The sequence below is a fragment of the Coptis chinensis genome, chromosome 8, assembly GCF_015680905.1.
Source record: "Coptis chinensis isolate HL-2020 chromosome 8, ASM1568090v1, whole genome shotgun sequence".
NCBI classification, from domain to species: Eukaryota; Viridiplantae; Streptophyta; class Magnoliopsida; order Ranunculales; family Ranunculaceae; genus Coptis; species Coptis chinensis.
The window spans coordinates 70,179,891-70,204,626 of NC_141463.1; the positions used below are offsets into that span (position 1 = coordinate 70,179,891).

At 36.7% G+C, this 24,736-nt stretch overlaps 3 protein-coding genes and 1 pseudogene across 6 annotated transcripts; 3 read left to right on the forward strand and 1 right to left on the reverse strand.

Annotated features, from left to right (window-relative positions):
• Positions 1 to 616: 616 nt before the first annotated feature.
• On the reverse strand, positions 617 to 4,630 carry LOC147482732 (putative pentatricopeptide repeat-containing protein At5g52630 pseudogene; annotated as a pseudogene). The gene is made up of 2 exons (XR_015205696.1): positions 1,442 to 4,630; positions 617 to 1,067 (listed from the first exon to the last, which is right to left on the reverse strand). The product of XR_015205696.1 is annotated as a putative pentatricopeptide repeat-containing protein At5g52630 pseudogene (transcript).
• A 2,532-nt stretch (positions 4,631 to 7,162) lies between these two features.
• Positions 7,163 to 14,936, forward strand: LOC147482733 (phosphoglycerate/bisphosphoglycerate mutase family protein). Of its 2 annotated transcripts, none has more exons than XM_086581561.1 (9): positions 7,163 to 7,510; positions 7,599 to 7,704; positions 7,814 to 8,074; positions 8,166 to 8,249; positions 11,045 to 11,143; positions 13,240 to 13,293; positions 13,381 to 13,479; positions 13,592 to 13,699; positions 14,377 to 14,936. In XM_086581561.1, exons 1-9 carry the CDS (start codon positions 7,224 to 7,226, stop codon positions 14,749 to 14,751), a joined length of 1,473 nt encoding a protein of 490 aa, XP_086437687.1. In that variant the 5' UTR covers positions 7,163 to 7,223; the 3' UTR covers positions 14,752 to 14,936. The 2 variants fall into 2 exon arrangements, with proteins under 2 accessions (XP_086437687.1, XP_086437688.1); XM_086581562.1 differs by having other exon boundaries at positions 7,164 to 7,510; positions 7,814 to 8,030; positions 8,131 to 8,249.
• Positions 14,937 to 15,127: 191 nt separating this feature from the next.
• LOC147482734 (uncharacterized) lies at positions 15,128 to 17,805 on the forward strand. 2 transcript variants are annotated; one of them, XM_086581566.1, is made up of 4 exons: positions 15,128 to 15,346; positions 15,463 to 15,524; positions 16,920 to 16,953; positions 17,603 to 17,805. In XM_086581566.1, exons 1-4 carry the CDS (start codon positions 15,195 to 15,197, stop codon positions 17,604 to 17,606), a joined length of 252 nt encoding a protein of 83 aa, XP_086437692.1. In that variant the 5' UTR covers positions 15,128 to 15,194; the 3' UTR covers positions 17,607 to 17,805. The 2 variants fall into 2 exon arrangements, with proteins under 2 accessions (XP_086437692.1, XP_086437690.1); XM_086581564.1 differs by having other exon boundaries at positions 15,144 to 15,346; positions 15,415 to 15,524.
• Positions 17,806 to 22,877: 5,072 nt separating this feature from the next.
• LOC147482735 (uncharacterized) lies at positions 22,878 to 24,528 on the forward strand. The gene has a single exon (XM_086581563.1). The coding sequence runs from the start codon at positions 23,378 to 23,380 to the stop codon at positions 24,302 to 24,304; it is 927 nt and encodes a 308-aa protein (XP_086437689.1). The 5' UTR covers positions 22,878 to 23,377; the 3' UTR covers positions 24,305 to 24,528.
• The last annotated feature ends 208 nt before the right edge of the window (positions 24,529 to 24,736 follow it).

Here is a 24,736-nt window from a genome sequence, read left to right on the forward strand (position 1 = left end):
CTCCTGCCATTTTTTTTCTTTTGGCATTATGGAGTTGAGAAAAAGGATTAGCAGATAATCACTTTCGTCCATGAATTGGACTTGGGCTGGACTCTTTTTGGGCCCAGATAAGAAAAATGGGCTGAACTCTAAATCACTTAAAGAGGAGGGAAAGATTCTAATAAAATCAAGAAAATACTGTATATTTTGTGAAAATTTTCACTCAAAAAAAATTTGTCTTTTAAGCAGTACATCCTCAATCCTTGGTTTAAGCAGTACATTGAGTGTATTTGTCCTCGTACTCAATAATTTGACAAGTCATAAATCAAGTTGCAAAAGAATTCGCCGATCTGATTATTCCTTGGGTATTCCGATAGAGACATCAACAATATTGTGTTCTGGTCATTCTAACCAAGTTGTAAAAGTAAGAGGGTTCATAAACTGTCTGATCTCATTCGCTTCATTATTTACGCTTTGAACTTTGAGTAATTTAGACGTGATGCACATTAAATCACTATTTGAGAGCATAGAAGCTCAAATAAGTCGAACCTAAAATTCAAGCTACTGGACGAAATTTTGTTGAATTAAAGCACTCAATTAGTAACATCGACAAAATGTAAACAGAAAAAACAGAAAATTCCACAAATTAAAGCACAAATCTTTTATAAATCTAAGAGCAGTGAAGCATACATAATATCAGAGCATCAATACAAAAAAAGTCACCAAATTGAAGAATCTAGAATAAACACTTTCGTTCGACCAGATATCAGCCACTTGAATGAGCTACCAAAACATGAGAAAATACATATTCTAACATTACAACCTTCCATTGTCTTCAAATCAACCGAGAGAGGATATAACATTATGAATTTTCTTTCAACAGCAATAAATTATATCATTATAAACAGAAGATGTGGCTCAAATTATCTTCATGCTATGCTTACCAAGCAAATTCTGGATCCGCAAGAATAATCTTGACATAGTTCTCTCACCAGAAGCATCCATCCGTTCACAGACAAAAAATCCTGTTCTTTAGATGTAACAAAAAATCGTAACAGTGACATCAAGTGGGAGCGAATAAAGTTCAACTGCAATGCCAGAAACAAAACTGAGACGTGAAACAAGTTATCCAAAAGCATTCACCATAATTTAAGGGTACATGAAAAACAGTGTTACCAATGATAAAGAACCGGAAAAATGGCATGTTGAAGAGAGTAAATTGTATATTAATAGCAACATAGAAAAAAAATCCAAAATGCGTGCACACACATACACACATAAAAAATAATAAATAAATAAATAAAGCCAAAAGCCAGAAGTCAGAAGACGAAGAAGTTTGGTTTTATGATGTTGAGTACGGTAGCATGATCTTGTGTGACAATGCCCTTCATCACATATATCAATTATCAACGTCCACAAGAAAACGGTAAAACAATAAGAGGAGGAAGGGTTATGGATTTACCCGGTGTGAGATATCACATTGTTTGAGGAACCCTGGACAGTAACAGGGAGTAAGAACAGATTTGTACAACATGTAGGTCACGATGAGATGAAAACACTGAAAAACATGTACTCCAAGCTTCATAGCAATTATCTGTTTTCTTTCAAGACGTCAATCTCCACAAGTACCAGCGGTGATCATTCAGCATAGCAAAAAAAATTCCACTTGGCAGTTACATAGAAGAAATGCTGCTATGCAAGCCCACAAAACTGTTCATTGTGAAAATCACCAATAATCCCCACAAGAACATGAACCATCTTGAAAATGGTGGAATCTGTTTCCATCTCTGATGACAATTTCTCTTTGGGTAACTTTGGACAGGAACTTTGTAAAAGAATGACAGTCCCCACAAATACGGAGGTTCTTCATTATCTGGATTGAAGTCCCATGAGGGGTGTTTAGTAGACCATAACCAATTGCGAGCTTTTCACTGTGATAGAGGAGGGCATTCTCTTTTTGCTCCTCCTCCACATCATGAAGAACGAAGTTTGTGTCGGGAACATAGCCTACTTCTCTGAGACGCCCATAGAACTCCTTCAGGGTTGCGTAGACCTCTTCTATATGATCTTGGCTTTTATCCCCATTGACAAATGAGAGCAACTTGTTCTTGATCTGGATCCAACTGATTCCTGGTTCCTTGGCCACTCCCCGATCTCTCATCAACTTCCTGACTTCTTCCACTTCCTCCCACATGCCTAGGGAGGCGTAGATATTCGACAACAATACATAATTACCAGTTTTCTGAGGCTCCAACTGGAAAAGCCTTTCAGCAACTTTTCGCCCGAGCTCCACGTTTTGATGGATCCTACAACCACCAAGAAGTGCTGCCCAGACCACTGAATCTGGTTCAATGGGCATGTTTTCAATTAATTCCTCAGCTTCATGGAGATGCCCAGCACGGCCCAGAAGGTCCACCATACAAGCATAATGACCCTCCAATGGCACGACTCCGTAATCTTTCATGGAATTGAAATAACTACATCCTTCGTTAACTAACCCAGCATGGCTACAAGCACATAAGATGCCCAAGAAACTGATCTGATTAGGCAGGACCCCATCAGCTTTCATTTTTTCAAAAATATCTACAGCTTCTTTTCCGAACCCATTTTGAGCACAACCGATCAGTATCGCGTTCCATGTCACTATGTCAAACTCATACATCTCGTCAAACACCCAGAACCCGTCCTTGCAGCCGCATTTATAGTACATAGTTACGAGTGAGTTACCCACAAAGACATCAGCGTCGAGCCCAAGCTTGAAAATCAGACTATGTATCTGTCTGCCAAGCTTTCTCGCACCCAAGCTTCCACATGTAACGAGAAGGCCAGTCACAGTTGACGAATTTGGTTTTACACCTGAGGCCATCATGTCAAAAAACAGTTCAAAGGCTAGATGTCCTTGTCCAGTTTGTGCGTATGCAGATATCATGGCAGTCCAAGAAACAACGTCACGTCTGGGCATCTTTTCAAAAATGCTACGAGCATCATCAAGCATGTTATTCTGGGAGAGCCCCGAAATCAAAGAATTCCACGATACAGTGTCCCTCACTCTCATTGTATTGAAAACCTGAGAAACATTTTCCAAATTCCTACACTTGGCATACATGGAAATCAATCCATTACCCACATATGAGTTGCACTGACATCCAGCTTTAATAGTGAGGGAGTGTAGCTGTCTACCCATCTCAAGAGCACCAATGTTGGCACAAGCAAAGAGAGCACTGGTAAACATAGAGTCGCTTGGCACCATTCCTGATTTATGAAGCTCAGATAGCATCTTCAAAGCCTCTTCGCTCTGTCCACTTTGTGCAAAAGCTGAAATTAAGGCGGCCCAAGAAGCTGAATTTCTTTCAGGCATCCGAGAAAACATATCAGTTGCTTCATCAAACATCCCATTCTTGGCATACCCAGCAACCATCGCATTCCATGTGATCACATTTGGATTCGGTATCTCTTCAAACAATCGCCTTGCTTCATGAATTCCTCCATTTTGAGCATATCCAGTAAGCATTGCAGTTCGAGAAACAAGACTGGGATCTGGAATCATCTCATAGACAGCAATAGCATCTTCCAATCTGTTACTCCATGAGAAAGCAGAAATCATTGTACTCCATGAAAATTCATTCCTTACTGGCATGTTTTCAAAAAACTTACACGCTAAATTCAATCTCCCAGTTCTACTGTAAGCATTCAAAATAGCAGTTCCAACAACCACATTCTCTTCATAACTCGTCTTTATCGACAAAGCCCTCAACGTCCCAATCAAAAAGGGGTCATTCAAACCCGTTATTGCAGAAAGGGTAACAACAAATATCGACTGATCCGGCAACAACCCATTATAGTGCATTCTCAAAAAAAGCTTCCACCCTCTGTCATACTCATCAGTATGAACATACCCAGATATCATAACCATCCAAGAAACCAAATCCCTCTCTCGCATTTGCTCAAAAAGCCAACACGCCTCATCCATCTGACCACAATGGCTATACCCAGTTAACATAGTATTCCAAGAAGCAACATTCCTCTCAGGCATTTCACTAAACAAACATTTAGCCTTGACGAAATCACGATTATGAACATACCCACTAATCATAGCATTCCAAGAAACAACATTCCGTTCCGGCATCATATCAAACAACTCTCTAGCTTCTTCTATCCTTCCACTTTTCGCGTACCCGCTAACAACAGCAGTCCAAGTCCTTACATTCTTCCCAGAAAACGAATCAAACAATGCTCTAGCTTCATCTATAAGTCCGTTTTGAGAATACCCATTTATCATAGAGTTCCAAGTAAAAGAGTCCCGATGAAGCATTTCGTCGAAAAGGTTTCGAGCTTCGTCTACTTTTCCCATTCTTCCTAGCTCTTGTATTCTTGCATTGGAAGTAAATAGTTGGTTGGATTGGTCTTTTTGGGGAAGTGGAATTGGTGTAGTGTAGAATGAGCGCAAGTGTTGGAGAAGATAATATGGTGTTGGACATGTTGACAAGGTTCTTGTGTATTTTGATACAACCATTAACATGTGTCTATCTAGTTATCTGTGGTGGAGAGACCATTTGTGTTGTGAGTTGACTTTGAAAGAATTGAAGTGAAGAGAATTTGAAAAAAATACTGGAAGCGGGAGAGGGCTGTTGAAAAGACCGTGGTGGCTTCTTTTGAATAATACGATTTCTTTATTTTTATTGGGCGGCCTCCAGCCCAAGCCCACCACCAAGCTCAAAAAAGAAACAAGTCGAACCAGTTACCTTCATCGTCTCCAGCAGTCTCCATTTCTGTTTGCCTTGAGAACTTGTGAACTTGACTTTGAACTACGAAATTTAACGAGGGAAATCCATGCAACAAATGCATCTATCTCAATTGAAAGGTAACAAGCACACATCCACCGTTATCAGTTGTTCATTTCATGAAGACGCCGGATAATACCGATAAAAACTCGCGAGCAACTAACTTCAGTGCATTCAAATTATACGGATAATACGTTGCTCTAGCTCTTTGTACAGCAATGCTAATGTCATCATTGAGCAGATCATTTTTTTCTTCGGACAAACTTTTGTTTTGTTGAATGAGAATCTGTAGTCTTGAGAACAAAAACCAAAATGTACAACTTGTTATATAACTTCATTGCTTGCACAATTTCGAGAGTCTCCAAACCACCTATCCCATGTCCTACTCGAGACTGCCAAACGATCCAACCATATCCTCTAACTAAAAACTCGATAGCTTTGTCTCAAATGACACGCGCAAACCGATTGAGTGTACACTAAAACAATATGACGAGACCATTTGAGTGTGCACTCAATCGATATGGCGAGACCGTTTGAATATACACTCAAATGACCCTATGTTTTCAACCACCGTTTGACCGGTTGGACTTGTTGTTGGGATTAGGCCCAACATAAAACATTTCATTTTTTTAGAAAAATGGCAAATTTATAATATTTCTAATTTTTTGGGAGTTGCCCAATGCAATTTCATGAGTGCCCAATCAAATTGTCTTTTTGTCCGCAGATTATTCTTCTCTTCTCCAACAAACTTTCAACAATGTGGACTAACTTTATATATTGCCATTTTATCAATAATTAGTTGATGTTTGCCCTTTTGTCTATCTTCTCCTATATAAATCAATAACTTTTCATGTGTAGTTCAGTAATCTTAAATCCGAATGTGGTTGTCAACATGAAGTTTAAATGTGTTTTGCTGCCCCAATTTATAAAGTTAATAATGCTTAAATTGGAACGGGTAGTATCCGTAAAAACTGGTTTAGAATTTTTTTTTTGTCCATACCACCTATATTAAAGTGAATACTTGGGGTCAATTCTTTTCTTGTATGTACTATTAAGTACATTATAAAAATAGATTCTAATCATTCTAGTGAGCTATGGAACATGATTGAGACTGTAGAGGAAGTGTCGAAAATATGAGAATTTAATTTTGGAACAAGAAATGAGAATTTAATTTTGGAACAAGAAATAATACGAATGAAGAACTCCTAATCTCTTATGCCATTAAATTTGTATTTGCTTCAAGTTGTATCATTCCTCACAAAGTTTATGTGTAGAAATGATTGGTGAGCATGATCAAATTATTGCACAGTTTTGGGTTACTTTAATGATGCACCTATTGAGTGGTTCAGACATGTTGTAGAAGCAGCATTTGGAGTTGATTTTGTGGGTAATAGTTTGTTTTTTTTTAACACAGCATTGGAGTTGATTTTGTGAATAACAGTTTATTTTTTCAATGATTATAAGTATCAATGTTGCAATATTGTGATAAATGAGAAGAGCTTTTGGAATTTGGAGATTCGAAATAAATATTTTTTATTGTGATGAAAATAAATATTTTTTTATTGTGATGAAGATGCCTACGCATTCGATTGTGAAAACTAATTGTATTTAAATGTAAAGAATGTTGGATCTGTAAGTCTGTAATAGACTATAATAGTTCTGGTTATATTTACTTGAAAATCTCTACAAATTGATGTACGAAAATGCTAAGAGGACAACACTGTCACCTAAATGGCTAACAGCCCAATTAACAGTTGCCAAGTTGCTTTGATGAAACTTGGAACTTCCATGTTGGGTTTATGAAAAAAATGGAAGCAAAACTTGAAAAAAAAAAAAAAAAAAAAAAAAAAAAAAAAAATCCAAAGGGAAAAAATCAAGGACTAACTTATGGGTTTTACGTTCTCCTTCTCTTTGTTTATGTGTAAAGAAATCGGGATATAGTAGAAAATAACAGATTAAAAACTGTTTGACGATTAAAATTTGAAAATAAAATAATAATCATTTTATTTTGAAGCAATTGAAAGAAAAAAACAATAAAAAAAACATCTCCAAGGCCATCAAAATCTAAAAATCTATAACCCATCCAAATATCCAAAACCAGTGAAATTAAAATGGCCAATCCTGGGTTATATTGTTTTTTATATGAAAAATAAAAAAACACCTGCTACAAAAGAGAGGGTAGATTGGGAGGACAAAATCACGTGTGAGAATGCATGAAAGCATTAAAAAAATCATCATCTTTCGGTTATTTTTCTGCTTCATGTTTTCTAAGTGGCCATAGACGATTGGGCTGTTAGCCAGGTAAAAGACAGCAGCTGTCCCCGTAGCATCACATGAAAATCACAAAATTGTTGGGCACGGGACTCCTAAAACAACAGTTATCACGATATATATCACGATTCACGATTTACCCGTTATCCTAACGTACTTCTCAGCCTCTGAGAGAAAAAAACCAAAAAAAAAATGCTCGCTCTCACTTCAAATAATTTTTTAATCCCAAAATTCCCACGTAAAAAACCGAATTATATTTCAAATAAATCTTCTTCTCCAAGTTTGCAAGAGAATAATTTCCCGCCAATAAAAGTAGGAAAAAGAGTAGTGTTAGTAAGACATGGGCAGAGTACATGGAATGAGCAAGGTAGAATTCAAGGAAGTTCTAATTTCTCTATTCTTACTCAGAAAGGTGAAACTCAAGCTGATATTTCAAGACAAATGCTTCTAAACGATACTTTCGATGTCTGTTTTGCCAGGTCATTGTTTTAAATGTTTAAACTATTGAATTTTATCGTCTTTTTTTATGTGTGATTACTAATGGAAAGATTGTGTTACTTGTTTCAGTCCATTGGCTAGATCAAGAAGAACAGCTGAGGTTATATGGGATACAAGGAAACAAGAGATTATAACTGATTTTGATTTACGGGAAATTGACCTTTACTCGTTTCAAGTTAGTTGAGTTTATTTTGTTCATTATTGTTCATAATTAATGAACAATATTTTGATATCTTGAATTACGTTTTTATGGTTTTATGTTGACTGTGTTTGATGGGATTTAGGGTCTTCTGAAACACCAAGGCAAAGAGAAATTTGGTGAGGCTTATATCAAATGGCAGAAAGATGCTCCCAACTTTAATATCGATGGGCATTATCCTGTTAGAGAGTTGTGGGATCGTGCTAGAAACTGCTGGACTAAGATTTTAGACCATGAAGGGGAATCTGTGCTTGTTGTTGCTCATAATGCTATTAATCAAGCTCTTGTTGCTACAGCGATTGGCATATTTTCTATCACTCCTTTTCTTTTGTTGGTTAAAATAATTGTTGAGTTCTTCAAGTCTTGAATATGTATTTAGAAAGTGTTTTCTATGTCAACTAGGATTGGGCACTGAGTATTTTAGGAATTTAATTCAGAGTAATTGCGGCGTGACTGTTTTGGAATTTTCCCCTCAAGCTGAAGAAGAATCTCCACATGTCTGCCTTAATCGTCTAAATCAGGTAAAACCCAAGTGCTCCAACCATTTCTGTTTTCAGTATAGCTGAGTTGAAATGTGTAGTCTCATCTTCATCGACAAATTTTGTCTTGCCCGTTTTTTCATTATGGGACATTGTTGGGAAAGTATGTAACTCTTGGCAGCTGCTAAGGTTTATTCTGTTTAACTTACATGCATGAAATATTTAGCATTCACATTCTTGAAAACTTGCATGAAAGAAGCACTACAAAGATGGTTTAGGAAAGTCTTTAACATTCACCATTGTGCCTAACTTCATACTAATGGAACCTATTCTCTAAGCTAAACCATCCCTTACCAGTGTCCAGCACACTTAACCTTGTTTTATGTAAGCCCAAAGGCAGTGTACAATCCATTAGCTGCAGTTTTTTTGTTCCTATTAACTTTTCATCTTTGACCTACGTTAGAAGCCTATATTATAGGTAGTGGCGGAGCCAGGAACTTGAGTGAGAGTGAGCCACCTAGACAACCAAAAAATACAATATTTTATTTTTAACTAATAATTCAAACCCGATCACAAAACAAGTATATTTCAATCGTCAAAAATCATATAAAATGATATCAATAAATGTATTAGAAAAAAGAAAAAAGAAATCAATCTAAACAAGTGTTTGTTCATAGTTGTCATCGGCGGTCTTTTTTGTCATCATTCTTCATCTTCTGGAAGCGTTACAAAATCTACTCGGTATCAATGCTATTAAAAACCTTTTTCAATCGTCAAAAATCATATAAAATGATATCAATAAATGTATTAGGAAAAAAAAATCAATCTAAACAAGTGCTTGTTCATAGTTGTCATCAGTGGTCTTTTTTGTCATCATTCTTCATCTTCTGGAAGCATTACAAAATCAACTCGGTATCAATGTTATTAAAAACCTTTTTCAATGCATGTTATTAAACAAGTCAAGTTCTCATGATTTTCACATTGAACCCGCTTTGACGTAGGTTCTTCAACACCACCATCCTCAGTTTCTCAGTAACTTCCCTTTGAAGAGGATCCTATTTCAGTGCAATATTATCTGTGTTAGAAGTTGCTTGAGCGGAAAACGATTTTCCTTTTATCAAATGCTTAATTAAAATAAACCACCAATCAGTTAACTGAGTGGGGAAATCTAGAGTGATTAATGATAAATTGTTGTTGTACGTTGTTGGTGTCTCGTGTGTGTGCGTGCTTTTTTTTTTGGGGCAAAAAATATAACAAAGGAGATCGGGTAGAAAATTAAACTAAACCAAAAGAGAGTAGTTTTTTTTTTTTTTTTTTTTTTCCTCGAGTGATTGGGTGATAAGATTCAGGTACTAAATTTTAAAGTTGTTTGGTTGGTTCACCAAAGATCTAGTCTTTGAGATGGATGCCCGATGAGTCTTTCAATGCAATACCACTCGTCATATACATAATTAGGAAAATTTGGATGGGAAATAAGGAACAAAGTGCAATAACTCTCTACGCAACACCTCAAGGTTTCAGTCTTTCTCAAAGAGTTGCACCATGTATGCCACACGTGGGACCGTTGAGCTAGTCCTTGTTCATGGTTGATGTCTTCATGGCTTCATGCGTTACATTCCTGATAAGTGATAACTACATTTTTTTTTTATAGAAAGTTGAGGGTACCCTGGCCCCCCATGACTCCACCACTGATTATAGGGACTTCCAAACTAGAGTTTAAGTTCGGAGATTTGGTTTGCCCACAAAGTAGATTGTTGCTTATTAATGCTCCAGAAAGAATTTCAAGTGGGAGATGTGACTAAAGTGGTTTATAGTGCTTCACTAGGTGCCTAGAGAAGTGGAGAGTAGCTGACTACTTGACCTTCTGCTTAAGTTCTACAAATTCATTCGCTGACCTCTTGATTCATTAAACCTGATTCTATGTAATCAAAACTTTATTGTTCTTGTGGAAAGTGTTAGGAATATACAACTTAATTGTACTTACTCTTTACCAATTACCAAACTATACAAATCTTTTGTCTTGTAAGTGTCTTGTACTTCTTAATTAAATCCGAGCCTAGTGTAGATACACTATGTCCTTAAGACAGATTTTCCCCCTCACGGTGCTTGAAGGTTGATGGGAAACTGTCTCCCAAGATAGAATGAATTTCCTTCTATAGAAAACTAGCACTTTAATTCTATAGAATCAGCGAACACAACATAGTATTTGACTAAGAACATAGGGAGAAGAGAAAGATCAGAACTCTGTGTGATCTGGTGTGTCTTTCTCTCCAAATTCATCCACTATTTATAGGTGAGTGGTGCCTTTTCGAAACAACACATTGACTCTTGGAAAAAAGTAAGCAACTCTTTGAAAAGTCACATGTTTCGAAAGGACACACTATTTCGGCATAAAACACTGTTTCAAACCAGTGCCTATTTCGAAATGTCACACCTTTTCGGCATGATGCATTGTTTCGAACCAGTGCACATTTCGAAAGGTCGCACCTTTTCGGCATAATGCACTGTTTTGAACCAGTGCACCCTTTCGAAAAAGTTTTTCTCACTTTACGTACTGTTTCAAGAGAAACCCATTTCATCTCAATGTGGAATAACTTGAGAGACAAATTACTCATTCATATCTCAATGGATTTGTGCAAATCTATTTTTCTAACAGAAAGATATAAGTGAACTTTAGGAAACTTCTTTCACCAAGATAAGTAATCAAGGTGGCTAGAAAACTGTGACAATTGTTTAACTAGTTGTATATTTATATCCTTGTTATGTCATTTTTCCTATTGATTTAAGATTATCTGCAGAAAGATCTCATTTTCTTACCCACCTGAACTCTAGTGCAGACCCCGAAATCACCTATAGCAGCAATAAGTTCTGGTGGTAGAAAATCCAGTAAGCGGATTATACTTGCCTGTCATGGATCCATGCAGAGAAGTATTGAGGTATGGAAAATATGATCTTTAAGTTAAGAGTCAGGCTCTAATATTTATATCTAGGTCTAACTCGAATATAACAACTCTTTTATTTAGTTCCTCTATTCTCATATCTTTTTTATTGCTAGCATAGTTATCATATTATCATATGTTAAGGCCAACTTGTTATAAACCAGTGTTACTATCCAATTTGAGACAGTGCCCCCAGAGATTTTTTGATTTTTTGATTGGCAAGCCTGTTTTAAATGAGATAAGTAACTTATTGATGTTGGCGGCATTCGATCCCCAGACCTATGGTATCATCATCCAAAGGTTTTCCTGACTTTGCTAGTCGGCACCCCTCCCCCCCCCCCCCCCAAGAAATTATGGCCATGTAGTCACACCTAAATGAAACTATGAAAGGGCATAAAAGCTCAGAATATATTCAGAAAGGCAGATATCTCATGCCCTTTCTTACTCCCATAATGCTTAATGTCACAGGGTTGCAATTTGTGTGTAAATAATGTTGATTGAAGAATATTTGGGGCTTTGTACAAATTGCTTACTTTACCTCCTCTTAGTGAACTCCAACAGAAAAACTATGTTGCAGATTCGTGGACCACAATACCAGTGTATATATATATATAAAATAACTTTATTATTATTATTATTATATGCCAAGACAAAATGAATTCCTTACAAAGAACAAAGCAAATGATGTGTATGTGTTGGAATTTCTAGTGGCGCTTATAATATAACTGTAAACAGTTACAGCAAGAACCTTCCACTTTCTATGAATTTGTCATGTGGAAAACTGTATTCAGCCCATCCCATCTGGCACAGTACAGGGTGGTACATGTTACTGGGGTTGCTTGCCAACAAAACAAAAAGGAAAAGAAATGGAAGGTAACTGGGATTTGATTACCAGGTTTTTAGTGGTCGTTCTGTCCAACATTTCACAATGGTGTCAGACACCAACGCCGTCTTTGTACTAAAGCTATTTACTGGAGAATTGTTATATCAAATGATATATTTATTTTAACTCGTAATGTTAATGACCAGTTAGTCAACATTCAATAAAATGAAAAAGAAGAATAATTAGCTGAAAGGGTGGAGGAAGAAGGAAGTGATAAATTATCAGAATCTCATTTATGGTCTTCATTTGTTCTCTTTGCAACCTAGCTAGTACCTATTGTGGAGGTTTCATTCAATTTGTCTCTGTTTCTCTTTTTATAATCCTATCCTGTTATACTGTCTTTAATTTTAGTGTTCATTGCACTCCATGCCTTGAAGCTTACACCTTTTAATACAAACTATTTGAGTGCCCTGCACCCTGCCTTCACATCCAAAGCATTGAAATAAACCACCAGTGTAGCACAAAGTCTATTCTTTGTGCTTTTTATTAATGTAGCTTGACATGAGGCTGACGTTTGTAGTTATTTAAAGTCTATTATGTGACTGCAAATATTGATTATTCCTGAGAGCGTGTAACAATCATTGAAACAATCTTTGCACTTTCAGAACTTTTTGGATTCCCTTGGCTACACTGAGTTACAGTTATGATGTTTGATAATGGACTGTCCTAGGAGTCCGGAAGAATTTGCTTCCATGTTGACTGACTGTGAGAACTCCATGGGACATTCCGCGACGGCATCTCAGGCCTTGGCCAATGCCATAGAACTCTACCACTAACCATTTGGTTAAGCTCATGCATTCAGATATCGTTCCTTGCTGGTATCTGTATTTTTTTACTCTCCAAGGAATGGAATTGGTTTGGAAATGCAAAATAGTGAGTTTGGATAAAAGTCATAAAACTCTCCTGGTTGAAGCTGATCAGCTTCGTGGTCTGGAATATGTTCATACTTCATACATGCATAATTCATGAGAAGGCATGCACGAGGCAAATGTATTACTTGTTATATCTTGTACTTAAAATGCTTGTGTGGTTACAGTGGGATATATTTTGAAAATTAGCAACAGAATTAGTACACTATCTTTTTGCCAATCATCTTATCCTACTGCTGTCAAAACTTCCACACCAGACAAATATTCTCTGGATGCAACCATTTTATTATTAATTATTTTCATCTGAAGTTCAGCTTTAGAAAGTACCTAATGTTATGCAGAAGAGAATAGCCACTTCAGTGGATGGGCCAATGGACATGCTTGGGATTATACAGGTAGTGCATCATTTTAATTGCATAATTTGCAAAAACTCACTAAGTATTCTAATACGTATTTCCAATTACCATATGTCCATATCCCAGTCCCAGAAAACCGCAGAGTTACTTCTTGACTTGAACGTGAGCTCAGTAATTTGCAGTGCTCAGACCGCGTCTATTGAAACAGCAATGACTATCTCCAAGGTAAGGTTCTTATTTTGACTCACTTAAATAAGTTTGAACATCTACTCCCCATGAGAAAGTTTATATATATCGAAATTCTTTATTTATAAAACAGTGACAGGGATGATTGTAGGTGCAAGAAGCAGCAGATTGCTTGGGTGCCAAATCTGTGCTTCGCACTGTTGGAATAGAGCGGTTGCAGGACCTTGAAGTAGAATCCATCCTGTGGCAATCAAAGAAGGCAAGAAAACTCTAGTATTCCGTCTGACTCAAATCAAAATCAGGAACTGTTTTTATTTTTATCATAGTAATCTAACTACTGGTTTGTACACACAAAAACCTGATGAGCCTCTAAATAAGCCTGAACACGGCTGGTACCTTGACAATGGCAGGTATGTGGTAGGTACTTGTATTTTTGTGTTCATCATAGATTGATGATTCGAAGTTTCTGATTTAGTTTAGCCACGAGCTGCTCGCAAGCTACTTTGATACAAACGTAAAATAATGAAAAGGTCAAACTAAGAACTGTTTTCGACCTTTGAGAAATGACCTCATGATGTTTATCTTGTAATAAAAGTGTGACCTTATAGATTTTACCTTAGCGAGACTTGTGTGATGTGAGCTGCAAATTTATAGAAAACGAGTTTAAAAAACATCTATGGTTAATACAATGGTTCGTACCCCTATCACTAGATTAAACTTGTAATAACGGGATAACACCCTTTCCACACTGTGAAACTGCTATGTAAACTTGATGTGTGGTCGAATTAGAACTTAATGTTCTCTTTAAGAAACCTAAATCTGTAGTCTTATTGAAGTCTTCATTGCATATTGGTCTAGTATATGTTTTTACATCATTTGACAGAACTCTGAAATCCCTTTATTTATTCATTGTTACTTTTATGACATATATAACAGGGTACCATAAAGGGTCCACAACTTACGCCTGGTTGGTTAGATAGCCTTGATGATGGAGTGATAACAGAAGTATGGTATCGATCAGAAAAAGTCTGGAAGACACTGTTAGACAAGTTATGTAATGAATCCGGTGCAGAGGAAAATATGGTGGTAGTTGGACATCCTGCAGTTCATATTGCACTGATAGGGCACTGTCTGAATTTGACAAAAGAGTGGATGGGATCATTTCATCTGGATGCTGGTAGCATCAGTGTGATTGACTTCCCTGACGGGCCTGCTGGAAGAGGTGAAATCCGATGTATAAACTACACTGCTCATCTGGGAAGATGGTCAATACCTGTTATGAGATCAATGGTAGATAAGGAAGAGATGTAGTTGTATATTTCTGCTGGTAGAGAAGGTATATTGAGAGGATTCATTCTCTGTAAATTGTACAAACTGTATTCAGTTCGGCCTAAGATCATTTTTCACCTTAAAGAATACAAGTGCAAATCAGGATTTGTATATGATTTGAGTTCAGTGATGATTAACATCAATACATCAAGCCGTTGTCTGTGGAATCGTAGATGGAATTGGTTGACGTTATAGCTAGCTGATCAAATTTTTTTGAAAACAATTCATCTGCTTTGAAGATATCACCATACATCCAAAGATTCCGATATATACCGAGCTATTTTGAATTTGCCATTGATATATCAGTATGATGTGGATAACTTGGGCCTTGCATCTGGGTAGGCCCATTAAAGAGTATTTGGTTGTGGGGGGTTTTACAGAGGTTTTATTTATTAGGGATTGGAAATTGAAGAATTAAGAAAAAGATGGCAGCTTCAATTGGTCGAAACATTCGAAACATTTACACATCAGTAAAGAAACACAATCCATCATCATTCTCACTACGCTTCTCAAATCTCACTTTCCAAAACACTCGTATCTCTCCTCCCCCTCTTTTACTTTCTCACTCTCCTTCCAAGTAAGTTTTTCTCTCAACTCCTCATTTCTTTGACACTTTTTTCGACTTCTAACTCATTTTTTTTTAAGTTTGCGTCGACAAGCATTGTGCTTGAGCTCACTTCTCCCACTTCACAGTGCGGTTGCATCGGCTCGTTTGATTTCGAATCTTTCGACTGATACGAACACTTCCATTGAAGGTAAACAACAAATTATGGTATTGCCCTTTCTTTTTTCAACTGGAATTGCAGTCTATGGGAAAATGGGCTTATAATGACTTTAGAAAGGAAACAAGAAACTGCTTCCAGATTAGAACGGTTGGAAGCATCAAAAGTCCAAAACTAAACACGTAAATAGCACAACCTTTTATAACATTGATATATAGGTTTTCAGTGGACATTGAGTAAACAAATTCTACCATTTAATACTTGTCTGCAGTTGGTTGTATTTACTGACATTAGTTAAAGATGAGGGTGGAAATTACCCATTATTTTGGGCTAGAAAAATATATTGTGGACGGAGAGTAGGTTTTGATGTATTTACTAGAACTTGTCAAGAAAAGAACGCTAGATGAGCATTTAATGTTTTCTTTTTTCAATCAGACTCTCTTTCAAGTTCCAGCAAAGACATCAAATCCTACTCTTGTTTTCCAATGCTTCCTTCCCTCATTTCACAATGTCCATTTCCAACCCAAAATAATAGGCAATTTCCCCCCTTTTAAGGTCTCCACAGCAATACAAATTTATTTATCTTCCTTTGGAGTTCCATAAGGAAATCATGGTTCTTGTCCCTCTCCAATTGCTACTAAGTCAATGCAAGTGAGTTTGAAGACACTGTGAACGGTTCTTCCATCTCCATGATGTGAGAGAGGCGCATGCCTTGACATCAAGAATGGTTTTTGGATATCATGTTGAAGCCACTTAGTGCTGGATTGTGCACATATCCTTTGTCTCCAACATTACCCACTCTCTGCCATTTCCAGGACCAAGGTTTGACTTCATACTTTATGTGCCATCGAATATTCTTGCAACATCAACCCAAGGAGTGGTGTGTTTATGTGAAACAAAGTTTTTTATTTGTAAGCTTACAACCTGCCAGTGGAGACATTTACTGAAACCAAACTCAAAGTTCCGTACTCTTTCATTTCACTGGTTGTTAGACTTAGCATCCCTTAGAGTTCACTTTACTGCGTTTGTCAATTCTAAAAAAAAACTGGGTTAGTGAAAATAATAAACAATGAAAATAAATTATTTGATTTTTTTGCATTTTTGTCAATCCTGTCTTTTTTCATTAGTTACTTAACCAGTTAATATTCCTCAAAAGCCCGAGCTGTCAAGGAACAGAAAACCAATTACTTAACCAGGATCCTAACAGAAAAGGGCTATCTTAGTAATTGTTTTCGAGCCCTGGACTAAAGAGCTAAGAGTCTTAGGACTTAGGAATAAAAGCAAGGACTTGTAAACTTGGTTACTAAGAACAAAGAGCCCCGTATAATGAACGAGATGGGACATCTCAGTCTACTGATTAAATGAAAAAAAAAAAAAAAAAAACCACTTCCTACTAACTAACGTGCACATCGGACCTGTCTGTCACAGGGATTTTGCCAAGCATAGTCACTAGAGCAACCAGGTGCAGTACCTGATACCCTGATTGATATGTCTGTGATTATGGGATGGAGTTCTGTTATTGGGACATCTATTTGGTTTGTGGACTTATTTTGAAATTAGGTGTCAGGCTCAAGTGCTTAAGCACCCTGGAATACGCCACAACAGATTATCTTTGATGTAGAAGATCTGATTATTCTACTCATGTTTACCCAAAAGTTAGTGTAGAAGTGTAGAGTATAGATCAGCAAGTACTGTAACATATGTTTTGATTCTCAAATAACTTATGTGCCTTATATGATTCAGAGTTTTTACCCTCAAGTGGCCAACATGCCCTTACCTGTTGGCTGAGCATCTTTCGCCGAGGAGGGTTTGATATTTCCCAATCTGTATTTGGGCTATTCTGGGGTTGTGAGACCTAGAGCTTTCAAACCCAAAAGCAAGCTGGGATCTGTGGTCAAGCCTTTTGTATAACTTTTCACTTCCAGTTTATTTATCAAATTAAATTATAAATTGGTGCTACATGAAGTAATATACTTGGTACTGTACCAGTTACAATGTCATTCAGTACATTACTATTTTCTCATTTCTGCATTTTAACAATGCATGCATTAGTGCATTACTATTTTGAAATGCAACTGACAGTTTTCATTCTTTTATTTTTTGTACTACAGGTAGATTTGTCAACTATATCAGTCCCATCTGATACTAGATGGTTTGAAAAGGGTGCCTCCTGCAGACCATAAAGAGTTCTTGTTTCGCGTATGGAGAGGTCAATAAGATGCTTTTCTTTTCTCTAATTTTGCTGCAGAACTTGCAATTTGTTTATTAATGTTCAGCTTACTGATAGGTTGAAAATGTTATGGGGTTTCATTTCTCTTCTGAGTTTCAAACGAATTAAAAGTTATATTTCTAATACTTTTCTTGAATTACTCGGTGTATGTAAAGTTAGAATAGGCACAGGCTATAACATAGGCCATATATCTCTTTGAAAAATGAGTACATGTAAGCAAATGCTAATCCTGGTCTTTACTTCTAATTTTGGTGGGCTAGATTAATGTCAAATACGTTTATTTGCCCGAAACCTATTTAATTCTTCATACCAACATTTTGATGCTTTTCTGGACCTCCATGCCGTGGAGATTATGAAAAAACTTGGTTGTTAGAGTAGTCCAGTGAAGCAATGGTTTATGCTTATAATGGTTAGAATCATACTTCATTTTACAAAGAGCCCCGTTAATCTAGTCATGCTTTATAATTGTTTGCTTGGGTTATACTTGTATCCACTTATCCTTTGTACTTGTGTTAGTATTCACTGTGTTGTTACCTTCTACTATGGATCTTTACACCTATTGCCTTGTTGCATATCTGACCGTCCCCACTTTGATCCTTCTACTTCATGCCATCTATAGAATGAACCTAAAACCGTAGTCATTCAAGCTTTTTGAAATGTTTTTTTTTTCTTTCCACTTATTCCTTATTCCTTTGTTTCCTGTTTTAGTGCCCTTATTAGCTCTAGATTGTTCTTCAACTTTGTCAACTAAGAAGGTGTGACAGCATAAGAAAGAATATGGGTGTAGAAGATCATGTTTGCTATTGAAGTCTGCTTATTTTGGGAACACTGAGCAATTCTCAACTTCTTTGGCTAGGTACAAAAGCCTCTAGGTGGGATTTTTCTTTTTTAAAAGACTGCTTATCATCATTTACAGTGCATAGGGGCATGAGTTGGTCCTTAGTTGGTCTTTTCACCACTTTTGGCTATAGTTTCATATTGGAAAAGATTAAGGCATGTGGACCCAATATGTCTGATTAATAGTCGGACCAATGGTTTGAAATGTAGGAGCTATATGTACCATGTCATCGTACCTTAGGATCTCGTTTCTTAAAATCTTACTGGGTGACACAAATATCCGTGTGATGGTGCAATACTTGTTAACAAAAGATTTGACATGTGGGTACACTTATTGGAATAAAAACTTGTTGGACTAAGTATGATTTGGCATGTTGCAAAGAATGTTTTTTATGATTGGGTGAAAAGAGGAGTTTTGGAGCAACTGACAGCTTAGTTTTGAAAGTAGTCAGCAAAATTAGTTTGAAAGCATTTGGTGGTCAATGGCGAGGGCGGCTTAAGCACAGATGCCAGAGCGAATATTATTTGGTGATTCATGGTAGTACTTGGAGTATTGACTGGAGGTGTGATGAAGGTTCAGATCTGCTTTACCAGGAATGAAAATGAAAAAAAAAATGAATGAAAATGAAATAAGAATTGGAACCCTATGATATATGCTTTCGTCAGAGTTTATTAGATTAAAAGAATTCTAACCACTGCTAGTACTTGGAGTCTTGACTAGATGTGTGATGAAGGTTCAGAACTTCAGACCTGCTTTACCAGGAATGAAAATGAAATAAGAATAGCAACCCTATGATATCTGCTTTCGTCAGAGTTTATTAGATTAAAAGAATTCAAACCACCGCCTTGGAGTATTGACTGGAGGTGTGATGAAGGTTCATACCAGCTTTACCAGGAATGAAAATGAAATAAGAATAGCAAGCCTGAGATATATGCTTTTGTCAGAGTTTATTAGTTTAAAAGAATTCTAACTACTGCTAGTAGCTATTTGTTTAGTTGCACTTGTGAAGTATTTGTGTGATACTGTGATGGCGAGTGATATATGGATTGATCAGCACCTTCTAAACCATCGTGCGACTTTTAAGAACTGGCAAGATGACCTTTTGGAAGGTTGGGGAATTTGAAGGGTCGCTTTCTTTTGATAATAGGTTAGTTTACAGAAAAGAATTATGTTGAACAACTTCTGAGAAGGAACAGAACCATTATTAAGTTAAATTATAGATTGACTTGAAGTGTCCATTTATGATGATGTAGTGTGCGGCAGTATTTTTTATCAACTTGAAATTTATTAACTAGCACTAGTGAAGACTACTTTGTTAATTATTTTAAGTACGCTTTGAAAACTAAGAATGCACATGGATATAGCAGATAAAATGTCTAAATCACTTTAAATATTTCATGCAAGAAGTTAAGGTTGTGGATTACCAAATCGGTCCTCCCCGACACTCTTGAACATGACCAATCTAAAGAGACAACGAAAAATAAATTAGAAGCTAATGTGACAGATTAACCATAATCATTCGATTTTGGGAAGAAGTTAAAACGTACACTCTTCAGCACAAATATATAATAGATATTTGTATGAGTGAAAACAATATCTTAATACAATGGCCCTTCGCAGCAATAAGGCTTACGTTTCTGGCTGGTATTGGTGTTTAATTGGTCCTTGTTAAATAAGGGAACTGAGATTCTGAGAACGTCCCTGGTTTAGTGAGCAGTGTTTCGACTCTTAATAGTTACTAGAAATGTGTAAACCACTTTGCATTCATTTGGTTTTCAGTTTTTCACTTGTTAATGTGGCCTGTACATTGTTGATTTGGAATAATTAATACATACATATATGCAAGTGGAAATACGTGGATGAGAAATTAAAAATTAGTGACAAATTGGCAAGAAATATGCCTCTGGCCTATTGGGTTGGTAGGATCTCAGTTACATAAAGCCGAAGTAGAAGAATTTATTCAAGTGGGTATCCATCTATTCTGATTGTTGTATTCACGTTGTGGGTGTTTAGGTATGCGGCCTTTTAAACGGGTTGATTATATTTTCAAAATGCTTCTCTAATTAACATAAAAAAAAATAACCTCTTGGAGGCTGGATTACTAATTAGTCAACGATACGGATGTAATTACATGGAAACTGATCCTTTTTCCTCTGAATCGAGACTTTTTACCGTTTCATGGAAACTGACGAACTTTCTCGCGAGCTATTTCTTGGGAACATCTCGAAATCGAGCAGGGCAGCAAGAAATGCTTATTATGTGGTTGCAAATGTTAATAGGAGCCTCGGATTTTCATATCAGTATATGAGTATACCAATTATACCTTAATCCCCTCTATGTACAATCGTAAGCCTAATCATAGAATGCACTTCAGCACTAACTGACGAGAGAGCTCGGAACGGGCTGAACTCAATTTACCCTGATTGAATAGAAGAGTTGGAATAGTTGCACTGAATGGCAAAGCAGAAGAAAGAAAACCGTTATTAGAAAAACAACAAAAAAAGGGAGCAATAGAGTATTAACAACTAATACTAGATCAACACATTGCAAAGGAAGGCAGTAGATCAGAATTAGTAACAGTTATCTTCAATTAGATAACTCGAAGTAAACTCAGCAGAAGAAGCCAAATTGCAGTCTGCCTTACAACAAAGTATTGATAGAGTCGTGGTGTGCTCCGTTGAACAAGCTATTGTCAATGAGCTAAATGGTGGAGCATCATCTGTTTCATGGAGTCTTTCTAGTCTTTTGATGAATATCAAACATCTTCTCAAGTCTTTTATGTTTTGTAAGGTAGTCTTTTGTCCTCGGTATTTAATTAAGCATGCTCATCGCTTGGCGGAGTTTGCTAAATTAAATGTCCAACTTTGTAATGGTTTAGTCCCTATTTCTGTAAGGGCAAGTTTTAGTCGAGTCCAGAATGGTTTGTACAACCTTTTTGCTATTATCTATTGAAAGTGTCAAAAAAAAAAAAAAAAACAGGTATCTTCAATTCAAGGCTTCCCCACTTGAGCAGATTTTTTGTCAGTGTCATAAATCTTTCTAGCTATTATTGAGAGACATGTCCTAGATTTAAAAGGAAAAGAAGTGTCATTTTTTGTCCATAAAGATGCCTCCTGAATTATACAATTTATACCTCGAGGAGGCAAGATTGCTCTAATGGATAGTTACACTGTGGGCCAGTGCTCCGTTCAGTCGTGGTATTTACTCATTCTTAAGGTTTTGTTTTTTTGGCTAAGGTCATCCAATGGTGAGTGTTACTCTGATGGTGAGTATTCCCGCCTGTCTTAAGGTTCACACTATTTGAGTGTGAGCATAAGAATCACTAAGGTCATCCAATGATCCAGGTCTTGAGAAGATGCTCGTAGATTTTCCATGTCTATTATGAACTCCCCGTCGTCCATCCATAACTCATTGCGACAATGACACCATTTCCGCTATGTTACATTGTAGGTAGATCTCATAAAGATGTGGTTTTACATTCAATACAGTAATACGTACTATACTAGGTCTTTAGTTTCAGTTTCAGTTTCTGTTTTAGCATTTCATTTATAGTTTGGAAATATCATTTATTTTTTTTCTTCTATATATACCTCTTATTGTGTCTTTTATTGCAAATAAGTTACACAATTTGGTTAGTTTTTGGAGTTGAGATGGGTAGAACGAACTCCATGACCACGAAGCTGTGAAGCTTCTTGAGGTTGTTTTATTGTATTAATGGTCTTCACCCCCAACTGTAACCGTATAATGGTTTATTGTTACAGTTAAACCAGTATAAGGAGATGAGGGCTTGCTTCATTGAATACCCTAAAGTAGAAAATAGATAATCACATGAAAGAGTTAATACATGTACTCCAAAGACTAGAGTTGCAACTTGCAACCTGACTACAAACCATGCTTTTTGTAGTTTTGAGTTAAAAAACGTGTTGATGAAATTTCAAGATAGCTCTATAGATGGTACATTTGGAATGCAGACATCCATATAGGTACTTGGAGAAGGAATGCGCTGCAACTCCCAGGATTACTAGATCACTCTTGTACAGAGGAAGGACTGAAAGGGATGAGAGGAGAGTGTATATGTACCTCACGTTGTTCCTCAATTTTTGTTTTTAATAAGAGAACTGGGATGTGTTGGGTTAGAGTAGGTGGGTGGGTCTACAGAGTGGTTTAAATATGTGGAGCCAACAATCACCATCATTATCAGCCCAGGCCCATATCACCGCATGTCTTACAGATCTCTATGTTTAAAATCTTCCATATCAGTTTAGTTAATATTTTTTTTGGGTAAAGATGTAAAGTAATACACGTTTTCTATATTCTCTAATAGCTTCTTAAATCCTACCTCTTTAAAAACTGTAGCTTCTGAAGTCCTTGTTTATTTTAATTATGCCTTTCCCTGCTTTACTTGTTTAATATCCCATATGAACTGGCAAATGAGAAGAAAGAAACTTACAAGGCTTTGCTGCAATATTCTCACTTTTCATTTTCATGCCTAAATGAAGCTGCTTTTTATAATAATATTAAGGAATCATATTTAATACAGTTAGATGGTCTGGACTCTGGAACATGAATTTCCTCCCTTCTTTCATTTATCTGGTTTTGTCTCCAAAACCATGTTATTTATGAGGATGACAGTTTATATAGGAAAACAAAGAGAACCCATGCTGTCTAGCTTTTAATTCTCTCCGATCTCTAAGAAAGTTGGGCAAATCAGAAAGATCCATTTCTTTAAACCTTCAGAACTCTCTTTGTTTTCTTTTTCTCATCTCAGCTCATATCATTAAAAACAATCTATCCCTACCAGCTTGGTTCCTCTCTACAATGAGAGACATTGCTTCTTGTTTCAGTGAATATTCTGTAACAGTATCTGATGCTTCTTGTTCTAGTGCATCAAACCTTGTTTGTCGTCGTCCAGGTCAGGCTTTTCGCCATCCAAACTTGATTCCTTCCATTCAAAATGCAGTCACTTGCATTTACAAAGCTAATCTTTCCACTCAAAAACAAATCTTGATTAGTGTCACCTGGTGCAGAAACCATATTGGGCAAGGCCTTAGTATCAAGGTAGGCGATGAATTATCCTCAACTATCAAAGTCAATATGGATTATCGGCTATTCAGGAGGAAGAAAGGCAATCGAACGTTCGAATCTGGTAATTCCACAGTTGAAGTCTTATGGGATCTGTCGATGGCTAGGTATGATTTAGGACCAGAACCAACCGATGGGTTTTACGTTGCGGTCATGGTGGATGCAGAGCTAGGCCTGCTTCTCGGCAGTATGGGAGAAGAACTGGCCACCAAGAAGTTCATGACAGGTGTCTCAATAGCAAAATTTTCGTTAGTTTCTCGAAGAGAACATTACTATGGAAACACACTCTATTGTACAAAGGCTCAATTCTGTGACACTGGAACCTCTCATGACATACTGATAAGGTGTAGTGGAGAAGAATATGAAGGCTTGAAAGGTCCAGTACTATCGGTTTGTGTCGATAAGAAGAAAGTGATACTTGTAAGAAAATTGCAGTGGAACTTTCGAGGCAATCGTACAATCTTTGTTGATGGATTGTTGATTGATATGATGTGGGATGTTCACGATTGGTTCTTTAATCCAGCATCTGGATATGCTGTGTTCATGTTCAGAACAAGAAGTGGATTGGATAGTAGGTTGTGGTTGGAGGAGAAAGTGCTGCAAAAGGAGCAAGATAGAGTTGATCAGTTTTCTTTCTTGATTTATGCTAGTAAGAGCCCCTAAAAAAAAACTAGTATATTCATGTTTGTAATCTTTCCTAAGCATTATCGCTCATAGTGGCCTTCTTCTATTTTCCTTAAAGGAGTTCGATACTTATTTTTTCGGTTGCATGAGCACAATTTGGAGAGGAAAATCTGATCTAAGTTGTGTGAGCTGCGTTGTTACTATAATAATTGGTTGCTTTTGATATTCTTATTACTTCGTGAATATTACTCCTGTAGATCATTTTCCCACTTTGCAAGTTATTGTTTGTTGAAGTAGACAAGACATGCTTAACCAGTGTCTGCAGTTCTGCACAGCAGCATGTGGACGAAGAAGGCTATTTGAAACTGTTGTTTGTTCTTGGTGAATGAGTAATAATGTTGGAGGCTTTAAGACATAGACGTAGGGGGGTGGTAAAAAAACCTGTTAGACAATCACTAGAAAGTGGTTGTC

Bases quoted from the DNA above. Each gene is read 5' to 3' on its own strand.
- LOC147482734 (XM_086581564.1), top strand. From the start codon at position 15,195: ATGGCAGCTTCAATTGGTCGAAACATTCGAAACATTTACACATCAGTA. The intron at 15,347-15,414 runs GTAAGTTTTTCT...TTTTTTTTTAAG, and splicing joins CTTTCTCACTCTCCTTCCAA to TTTGCGTCGACAAGCATTGT. The intron at 15,525-16,919 runs GTAAACAACAAA...TGTCTGTCACAG, and splicing joins TACGAACACTTCCATTGAAG to GGATTTTGCCAAGCATAGTC.
- LOC147482735 (XM_086581563.1), top strand. From the start codon at position 23,378: ATGAGAGACATTGCTTCTTGTTTCAGTGAATATTCTGTAACAGTATCT.
- LOC147482733 (XM_086581561.1), top strand. From the start codon at position 7,224: ATGCTCGCTCTCACTTCAAATAATTTTTTAATCCCAAAATTCCCACGT. The intron at 7,511-7,598 runs GTCATTGTTTTA...TACTTGTTTCAG, and splicing joins TTCGATGTCTGTTTTGCCAG to TCCATTGGCTAGATCAAGAA. The intron at 7,705-7,813 runs GTTAGTTGAGTT...GATGGGATTTAG, and splicing joins TTGACCTTTACTCGTTTCAA to GGTCTTCTGAAACACCAAGG.